This window comes from Triticum urartu, chromosome 4, assembly GCF_003073215.2.
Source record: "Triticum urartu cultivar G1812 chromosome 4, Tu2.1, whole genome shotgun sequence".
NCBI lineage: Eukaryota > Viridiplantae > Streptophyta > Magnoliopsida > Poales > Poaceae > Triticum > Triticum urartu.
The window spans coordinates 529,460,263-529,470,670 of NC_053025.1; the positions used below are offsets into that span (position 1 = coordinate 529,460,263).

The following is a 10,408-nucleotide window of genomic DNA, read 5'->3' on the forward strand; positions in this document are numbered from 1 at the left end:
TGTAGTGATGTTGCGGTAATTTTTTTGGCCGAATTGGGACAAGCTTTGGTGTAAGCTGCTTGAGAACCGGAGCTTCCCTCAAGAAGGCTCGTGGTTCCGAGAGGGAACATGTCACCTCCATGTGCGAAATGATATATTTACACTGCCTTCTCCAGCCTTAATTTTTTTTACACAGCCAAATTAGACCAAATAGAAGTAGCGTGCTAAATTTTGGAATTATTCCGGGTTCGTTTCGCCTTTTTTATACATTAATGGAGTTTCTAGGCATTTAATGTGCATAATTCAAATTTGAACTACAAGCATAGGCGCCAGTGCACCAAAGTTGTTTGAAAATTACATGTGTATCCTTGGGTGAATTTCTAGGTCGCATGCAAGAGATTGGAGTGAAATTTAAACATCTGGGCGTCATGGCTCGGCCGAAAAGATTGAGAAACTTGTTTTTTTAATTCTTATAATTCCAGAACACAGTTGAAAATCGTGAAACTTGACATGGTGTCATGACATGGCACCAACATGTTAAGGTATATTTTTTGACTGAATTGGGACAAGCTTTGGTGTAAGCTTCTTGCAAACCGGAGCTTCCCTCAAGAAGACTCGTGGTTCCGAGAGGGAACACTACACCTCAACACTGATGTAAGGGCAGAAAAACTGCTGGGAGAAAGCACTTTCAAGGGCAGATAAACTGCCAGGACAGTGTTTCCCCCGGCAGATAGAACCGCCACGAGAACGGCTGCCGGGGATAACTTCTCCCGGCATATAATTTTTTGCCGGCAGTTTCTTTGCCCTTGCCCATCTATTTGCCGACAGTTTGTTTTCTCCCGGCAGATTGGTCAAAGTACATGAGACATCAATTACCGGCAGTCCAACTGCCTGCAGAAGCTCGTTTACCCGACAGTTTTTATGCCAGCACATAGATTTCACTACCAAATAGTTATAGGCATCCCTAATGTAATATTCATTCATTATGTTCAAACAATCACTACATATTACACAATTTATACATACGCTTCACTCAAAGTAACATGTCTCATCCATACACTTCAATCAAAGTAACATGACTCATCCATACACTTCAATCAAAGTAACATGTCTCATTCATACACTTCACTCCAAAACCTTAAAGTCAATTCGATAAATTAACATAACAACCATATATATATAAGCAGGTTGTGCCACAAAAGGTACAATACATATATGTTTCTACATGTGTGCCACAAAAGAACATATGTTTCTGGGGTGCCACACAACCAAAATGAGCATATTGTGGCCTAACAACCGGCAAAATGAGCAGAGCAAGTGTATAGGTTCCACAAACAAAGCATAATCACTCTACCATATCTTCAACAGCTTAAAGATCTTCCGAATCTCCCAAATCTTCAGCATCTTGAAGATCTTCGAAACCCCCATCAACTTCTGTAGGGAAACCTGCAACAAATAAGAAACTCAAAATGGAGCTCTCGTTTCAGATTTTAAATTAGCACATTAAAGATTTTGACATGCTGCAGTTTAACTCATCGGCATAAATAGAACTCTTCTAAATGTGCATCACTTCATCATCACTGCAAGCAATGTTACATCATTAGATCATGTAGGAATTGTTTGAAGTACACATACAATATCTTCATGTGCAAATAAGGAAAACAGGAACCTGTACAATTGACTTGCAAAAGCAATGACTAAAACTGAGTTAAACATGTATAGCATCATCTCTGGAGTTAATTTAGTACTCTTAGTTCGAATCAATTTTTTTTGCACGGAGTTAAACTCTACAAATAGGCAACACTCTATACAGTACTATTTTGAACAAATAGTCAAAGCTGTGTACAAATAGGCAAAACTCTGCACTATACACAATACGGTTGTGCAAGTAGGCAAAACTCTGTACTATACAGAGTACAATAGTACAGATAGGCAAAACTTTGTGCAAATAGGCAGGGGCAGGCCCACATCAATTTTAAAAACTACGTATATATAGTGTATATCATATGTATATAGAAGAAAAAACTAATGAAATAACCGTTGGTTACTGATTTCTCTCTGTATCTCATGCATCTTAGCTTGTGTTTAATAGAATTCATTGAAGAGAATACCCTCTAACAGTGTAGCAAGCCAAAACTAATACTGGGATCAGTTTTATACGCCATAACAAGGCTGAAATTATGTACTGTACATAGTAGAGTTTAACACTGAGTTCTAGCTCGAAGCCAAAAATCTGTCATGTGCAAATAGGCAAAACATGCTCAGTTCAAATCTTTCTTTTTCTTGCACTGAGATAAACATTTGTACAGAGTCTCCAGGAATGACAAGGTAATGCAGCACTGTACGCGTATACTGTGGGGTGAAAGGAAGCATCGAGGAACCGATTACTTGAGCCTACGGAACAGGTCAAGATTGCTGCTCTTGCCCACCTGCTCGGAAGTCGCTGGCAGCCGCCAAGCCACCCCGCTTCTCAGGTCAGGTCACTTCCCAAATTTATGAATTTATTTACCCCATCAATATATGCTTGTGTACTTCTACTTTATCCATCCTACTCTTGTCAATTCTTGACCAGTTTCACTAAAATTGCCTAACATGCGACAGAAAGTATACTTCCATTAAGGAAAAAATGTAGTAACAAAATGCATATCACCCGTATCTAGTACAGGCAACAAGAAATGCAATATGGAGAAGGAATGCCATCACACAACAGAATATAATGAACCGAAACATGTCATTTCGGAAAATACAAAAACCAAAATAGCAGTAAGAATGCCATCATCTATACCATAAAAGCACAGCACCTGTTCTGTACACATATCGTATTTCGCACAACACAAACAAAGATGGTTCTACTTTGGGGAATCAACTAAACAACTTAGTCAGGTGGACTAAACAGGTGGACTGAAGACTTAAAATGATTAGCTTTCTTCTCAAATTAAAATGAACTCCATAGCTCAACTCAACAACTTAGTCAGGTGTCAGCGAATCTAATTAAGCTATGCACTTATTAATCAACAATGGTCCTTGTCCTTCGATCTGAAGGGCTACTAACAGTACTAGTGTTCATCTATGTTTATTTTTTAGTTCCATTTTTAGAACCATTTCAGGACTATTACACTTTTACACATTTCGTAGCAGCACAAGCTAACAACTATATCAGATATTCCAAATTGCTAGCCTGCTCTTTTGGTGATGACAGTAGAACTAGCTCGGAAGAAAAAAGGCACAAAATATGAAATCTCACCTGACAAATAAAGGGGAAAAGGAGGCAGCGCTATTGATCCAGGGGAAGAACGTTGCGGAGGGTAGATGCTCGGTTGCTTCATTGCAGAGGATGTGGACCCGCAGGTTGGTGCTCGGTGAAGCTTGCCGGGAGGAGGCCTGCTCGGAGAGTACGCTAGCTCGCGATGAGGGAAGGCGTTCCACGGAGGATGGTGGTCGCCGGTGGAGTCGTTCGGCGAAAACTGTGTGCTAGCATGATAATAGGTGTCTGTATGATTAGACAGTTCAATTCCAAAACTGGGATGCGTCTAACATGATTCAAAACCATACAGTAAATGAGTGAATTAAAAACACGTGTTTGTGTTGATGCCTTCATGGCCATCAAACATAACTGTGTTACTATGTCGTAAAAAAAGTTGAATTTCACTAGAAGAGCTTGATTAGAGCTTACATGCACACAGTTTCACTTCCAATATGACACATCCTTTCACAATTCAATTTCAAGAGGAGTTGTAGCTATAAGGTGTCACAATTGCAGTCCCACTGAATATAAACCTTATTGCTGCTTTCAAAGCAAGTAGCTTTTGCCAGCATATTTTCAGACTTCCAATGTTTATATATGTATAGCAAGATTAAAAAGCAATCAAAGGTGCGGCAATGGCAGTCCCATTGAATATAAATGGTATTGCTGCTTTCAAAGAAAGTAGCTTTTACTAGCATGTCTTTAGACTTTCAGTGTGTATATATCAATAGCAAGATTACTATGGCTGGTTATAGTTTCATGAATGTTGATCCTTCTAGTACATTCAGGTTGTATAGAAAATAGTAAATACAACCAATTCTCACACATGAGGTGCTTCCTTTTTAAAAGAGCCCCAAGTTAAGAGGAAAAATATAGATGCATCAGTAACAAAATTATGCAAAGAGAAGCTTCCACACATGTATATGTTTAATCCCAAGTCCCACCATCAATCCATAAAAAGGATTTTCTGAAAGAAAATAGAACTGGCATAACTAAGGTAAAATTCACTTGTGTTCCTCTCAAATAAATCACTTGTTAACCAATGTGATGACTCTGTGTCTACAATCCTGTAGTTTCTAATTATTAGTGGTGAAAATCAGATTATATGTGTGAAGAGAAGCGTTACCACTCATAGAAATTTTGTGAGCAAGCTACTGTTTCTTTATTAGCTTGCAAGACTGTTGTTTCCTTCTTCTTTTTCCCTACGTATTCTACTCACTTCCTCTGCAGTGGCAAAACAGAGAATCATATGTATAATGTTAGATGATGAATATTTGCTAAGAAACAATGTGGCCAAATATAGGCACAAAAAAGCGAAGTGTCAGCTCTCCAAGCTCACGAACAGCCAAAAGTTCAGAGGCCATGGTGGCTGGCTGTCCATGGTAGCAGGAACAAAATCGACCAAACAATAAGTTGGGAATAACTCCCATCAAACAAAAAAGAATAACAGCCTCACCTCCTCTGAGCAGCTGACAAATTTGACAGAAACCAAAAAAGATCTGAAGGAAGGCCACCTGTATCGGGTTTCCACCATGACGGATCTGAGCAGCGTGGTGCGCCGGCGTAGTGAAGAGCGGGCACAGCTCTCGCCGCTGGGTGGAGGAAGCAGTGGCGGGGATCCCGTCGGTCCTCATCAGCGCCGAGCCGTGGAGGGCCGCGGAGAATAGGAGCGCGACAACATGGTGGTGGCGCGATGACCCTGAGACAGCGGAGGAGCCAAGCAGCAACGGTTCCTCTAGCGCTTGTCATCGCCACGCTCGCAGGCCAATGGAGGAGGCTCGGACTTCTCCGTGGGGTCTGGTGCGGGAGAGGGGGCGACATCGACGGATCGACCTCGACACACCGTCGGTGGTGTCGAAGGGAGGGAGCCGAGGATTCGACCTCGCACGACTATGGAAGGACACTGTGTCCTTACAAACAAAAATCGTTGCCGGCAGTTTGTGCGCCCTCGTTCCTACACTTCCGCACGAAGTTTATTGCCCTTAAGTACTTCTACCGGCAGTAACGACATTCCTACACTTCCGCACGAAGTTTGTCCTTAACCCACTATTTATCCCGGCAGTTAACTGCCCCTAATTAAGTGTTGTGGTGTAGTGGAACGTGCCACCTCCGTGTGTGAAACGACTACGTAAACTGCCTTCTCCCGTCTTAATTTTTTTACACAGCCATATTAGACCAAATAGAGGTACCGTGCTAAATTATGGAATTATTCTGAGTTCGTTTTGACTTTTTATACATTAATTGAGTTTCTGGACATTTAATGTGCATAAATAAATTTTGAAGTACAAGCACAGGCTCCAGTGCACCAAAGTTGTTTGAAAAATCACATGTATGTCCTTAGGTGAATTTCTAGGTCCCATGCAAGAGATTGGAGTGAAATTCAAACATCTGGACGTCGTGGCTCACCCGAAAAGTTTGAGAAACTTGGTTTTTTAATTCATGTAATTCCAAAACACACCTGAAAATCATGAAACTTGGCGCGGTGTCATGACATGGCACCAACATGCTGCGGTAATTTTTTTGGCCGAATTGGGACAAGCTTTTGTGTATGCTTCTTGCAAACCGGAGCTTCCCTCGAGAAGGCTCGTGGTTCCGAGAGGGAACGTGTGACCACCGTGTGTGAAACGACATACGTATACTGCTTTCTCCCGCCTTAATTTTTTTACATAGCCAGATTAGACCAAATAGAAGTACCGTGCTAAATTTTGGAATTATTCTGGATTCGTTTTGCCTTTTTTATATATTAATTGAGTTTTTGGGCATAATTCAAATTTGAACTATAAGCATAGGCTCCATTGCACCAAAGTTGTTTGAAAAACACATGTGTGTCCTTTGGTGAATTTCTAGGTCCCATGCAAGAGATACGAGTGAAATTTCTAGGTCGGTGTAAAAAAGTAGGGGATCTCCTTTGTACCCCTTTACTTGTGCATGGGCAGTTAGAGCCGCGCCCGCGGCCGCACTAAGCAGGGAAGAGGAGGGAAGCCGGAGCATGAGACAACTGAAGCAATGCCAAGACCAGAGACACAAAGAGCAAGAGGGCGAGGTGGACTCCCCCGGCAAAACCCTTGCCGGGGCAGCCTCCACAGCCCCGGCAAGAGCCTTACCAGGGCAACTTGCCCAATGCCAGCAGACCGCGCCGCCCTTGAGCCAAGGGGTTCCAACGCCATCAACCACATTGGAACCAAGGCTTGGGAGGCACCTCCATGGTGGCATGCAAATCTTTGTGGAGATCATAAATACACAAGATTAGATGAGGACCAGAACACGACGATCCTTGGCAAGGTCCTTGCCAAGGAAATCCACGAGACCCCCGTCAAGATCCTTGCTGGGGACGACCGCGGTGCCACGGCAAGAACCTTGTCGGGCCCCTGGCAAGACCCTTGTCGAGGACATCTGCGGGGTTGCAGCCAGGCCCACATCTGCCAAGACTCCACCGCTGCTCCCATGCAGCCACTAGCTCAACCAGCTGGGCAGGCATCTACGTGGCAGCGTGCGGCCTCTCCACCGACTCAGCAAGCACCTACGTGGTGGCATGCAGATCTTCGTGAAGACTCCGCACCACCACGCCAGCCCAACGGCTAGCTAACGTGGCACTACAACGCCTCATCAGCTCGGACGCGCGTCAGACCCAGGCGAGGCGGAGACAGCTGAGACAAGCTTCCTTGTCGACCCCAATAATGCAAGAGGTGCACGTCGGCAGCGCATTAAATGCGTCTGTCCGATGGTGCCAGAGGATAGACTCAGCCGCTATACACCTTTCCACGTCCTGTGTGCCACTGTGGCGACCCCTTTTTGGTTATAAAAGGAGGCCAGAGGTGTACTGGAGAGGGATTCTGATCTTCGGAACTAGAGACACACCGTGGCTAGTTCAAGAACTCAAAGAACACTCAAATATACATCAAAGTAGGACTAGGGTATTACGCGTCTCCGTGGCCCGAACCTGGGTAAACGATCCTTGGGCTGACCACCAGACCCACGCCCGCCAACCATAGAAGGAATCCCAGTGAGTCCATAGGTGTCGTTTCCACCGACATATTTGGCATGCCAGGTAGGGGGGCGCAGTTGTGAAAATCCGGTCTAGCGGTTAGTTTAGTAGTTCTTCATCGCCATGGCTCCCTAGAAGAAGACGATCACATTGATCGGTTCATCGGGGGCCGAAAGGCCCGTGCTAGTGCGGGCGAGTGGTGGGGCGGTCACGGACGGAAGCCGAGGTGCGGCCTGTGAACACCCGCATCGCTCTGGCAGCCGAAGCCTGGCGAGCGGCGTCGTTCGTGCGCGAGACGACGGGACGCACGCCACCAAATCCAAAGACGGAGCCCCCCCCCCCCCCCCCGCGGGCGGCGCAGGGCCCTCCAGGGGTGGCGACGTGCCACCCACGGGTGGCGCGGCGACTTTCGAGGCGCCTTCACCGACGCCCACGATGGTCTCTTCCTAGGTTGTGCGCGACGAGAAGCGTCACCACATTGGTGAAACTGTGCACCGTCGTGAGAAGAGTCATGTGCGTCATTCGCGGGACGTAGAAGGCCAGCATGCACGCTGAGCCGTTGGCGAAACAGCGCACAGCCTCCAGACTGTGATAGAGCACCTTCTAACGTGGTTAGAAGTCGGAGCACGTCATGGTCCACGCAGCTTTCGCCGCCACCCACACCAGCAGATGCTTTGGCACGCGCAGTTGCTCCTCGACTTTCCTCCCGCTACGAAAAACCTTGGCGAGTGGAGAGCCACCATCCGGAGCCTCGTTGGCAGTGCCAACAAAGATGAGCCGCAACCAGCGGGGCCCTCAGGCCGGCACTCCGTCGAGCCGCCGCATGCCAGTGGTGGAAGGACCGGAGGTGCTGCAGCCACGGTGCACTCTCCTCATCCACGCCAGCCACCGCGGGTGTCGGTTCGTCGTGATGACGCTCGTGATAACATCTCCATAGCGTCGTCCGACTCGCGGACCCACCGCGATTAGCGCCAAGTTCTTCGGGAGTGAGCCCATGAAGACGCTCGAACCACCATCATGCGCCGGCGCGACGCACGCCACCAGTCAGATAGGCGGGTGCGGCGCACTATGGACCACCCAACACCGGGAGGCTCTAGCGGCCTACCCTACGAGGTGGGTTGCCCAGACTTTACCTGTGAGCTGCGGAAGTTCCAGTGGCCCTCCCACCGCACGTTCAAGCCTGATGTTGGCGAGAAGTACAATGGCAAGACCCATCCGTCGGAGTTCATCAACATCTACACCATCGCCATGCAAGCTGCTGGAGCTCGCGATGATAAGGTGCTTGCCAATTACTTCCGGTTGGCACTCAAACCTAATGTCATCTCATGCTTGATGCACTTGCTGGCGGATTCCATTTCTTCTTGGTCGGATTTGTGTCATGATTTCGTTGGCGCCTTCACTGGAGGCCACCAAGCTCATGGCTAGGTGAGCGATTTGCAAATCATCCCCTAGAAGGAAGGTGAAAACCTACGCAAGTACATACAGAGTTCAGCCGGATACAGTACAACATCCCAGATGTTCATCCCGCCGCCTTGATCAGCACATTCCATCAGAATGTGCGCAACCGCAAGATGGATGAATAGTTGGCGACGAACAAGGTCAAAGATGTGGCCGAACTTTACGTTCTGGCCGATAGGTGCGCCCGAGATGAAGAGGGGAGGAAGTACCCCGGCGAGGACGCTGGCGCGCAAACCGACTCCACAGACGACGGCATAGCCACCCCAACGAAGAAGGGTCGGCACCGCAACAGGAAGTGCAAGCACTACAAAAAAAGACACATCCATGACATTTTTGGCCGAACGAATTTTTTTCTGTCATACATATGACACTTTTATGACGATAATTGTGACAAAACCCGGTATCATCATAGATGTGGTGGGCTCCTACTTCTATGACAAAAAATCATGACAGAAAATGGGCTTTTCGTCCAGGGCGGGCCGGAGATGCAGCTGCATGACATTCTTTGGGCCGTCCATGATGGAAAAAACCATGGTAGAAGCGAGGGCGAGGAAAATTTCAGGGAGTTCCCTGTTACGGTGGTAGAAGCGAGGGCCGAGCGATGATCGTTTCTCTCATACATGTACGCGCGTGTGAGCGAGGTGTTGGCTCTAACTGAACCCGAGCGAGGCGTTGGGCTCTAACTGAACCCGAGCGATTGCACTGCAGGCTACGCGTTACTGAACCCGAGTGTCACAGCCCTAGCTTAGTCTTGGCTATCCTTGCATAACCTCCATGCATCATGTTTACTTTTTCTTAGAAACTTGAAATGGGGATGTTCAAACCCTAGCACCACATGGATTTCAAATAGGCTCAACTAAAGTGAGTTTCAATGAACCCAAAAATGCCCTTTGAAAATGTTCATGATTTCTGATAAGGGTGAAAACCTCTGCCAAAAATGATGAACATATTTCTAGGTCATTCCTGGATTTTTGAATTAATTCATATTGTATTTGACTTTGGGCATTTAAATACTATAAATAAATTAAATGCTCAGATAATGCCGAAATTAAATGTGGGCCACTAGAATAATCTAGAGAGTGTCCACAAATTATTCCAGCATTTTACAAAATGCTTTAGTATTTTTACTAAAGCCAAAACAGTAGCAGAAAAATAGAAAACAGAAGAAAAATAGAATAGGAAGGAAACCCACCTAACTTACCTGGCAGCCCATCCGTAGCCCAACACTGTGCAGCCCAGCCCACCGCAGCTGCTATCATATGGATGCTAGCGACACTATCATATACGTGAGCCAAAAGGCGCAAATGGTCCCGGGCCATGGTAAGGCGACACCCGTGGGAATACCGTGCGTGAGGCCGCAAAGTGATATGAGGTGTTACCGGCTAGATCGATGTGACTTGGAATCAGGGTCCTGACAGCTTTGGTATCAGAGCCTGACTGCCTGTAGGTTTACTAAGCCAACTGGTCGAAGTTGAGTCTAGAAATGCTTTAGTTATATAAGGGAATTGATTGTGGAAGGGAATGTAAGGCTCTTTTTACTCGTTATATCTTAAGCCCTTCTGATCTGAGTCATCCTCTTCTCTTCTACGGGGATTAAGAACTAGGCCTTCTCATCTATCTATCAGGATGACATGTTACTAATCTGTAGACTTATAGGATTATTGGATTCGAGTTTCAGTTCAGTTTCTACTACTTTTATTATGTTGTCAGTCAAATCAGACCCTTGATATGATGATGTTAAG

General features: G+C 46.2%; 1 protein-coding gene across 7 annotated transcripts; it reads right to left on the reverse strand.

The window, feature by feature from the left end:
* Positions 1–1,108: 1,108 nt before the first annotated feature.
* On the reverse strand, positions 1,109–5,175 carry LOC125552466. 7 transcript variants are annotated; one of them, XR_007303614.1, is made up of 4 exons: positions 4,738–5,175; positions 4,350–4,447; positions 3,224–3,443; positions 1,109–1,425 (listed from the first exon to the last, which is right to left on the reverse strand). XR_007303614.1 is itself a non-coding variant. In XM_048716026.1 (3 exons), the coding sequence occupies exons 1-3, from the start codon at positions 4,855–4,857 to the stop codon at positions 1,349–1,351; spliced, it is 417 nt and encodes a 138-aa protein (XP_048571983.1). In that variant the 5' UTR covers positions 4,858–5,175; the 3' UTR covers positions 1,109–1,348. The 7 variants fall into 7 exon arrangements, 2 of the variants coding, with proteins under 2 accessions (XP_048571983.1, XP_048571984.1); XR_007303611.1 differs by having other exon boundaries at positions 3,224–3,450; XR_007303612.1 differs by having other exon boundaries at positions 3,224–3,450; positions 4,680–5,175.
* Between the last annotated feature and the right edge of the window lie 5,233 nt (positions 5,176–10,408).

Bases quoted from the DNA above. Each gene is read 5' to 3' on its own strand.
- LOC125552466 (XM_048716026.1), bottom strand. From the start codon at position 4,857: ATGAGGACCGACGGGATCCCCGCCACTGCTTCCTCCACCCAGCGGCGA. The intron at 3,444-4,737 runs GTGGCCTTCCTT...GCTAGCACACAG, and splicing joins ATGGTGGAAACCCGATACAG to TTTTCGCCGAACGACTCCAC. The intron at 1,426-3,223 runs GTGAGATTTCAT...TATTTGTTGCAG, and splicing joins TTTTCCCCTTTATTTGTCAG to GTTTCCCTACAGAAGTTGAT.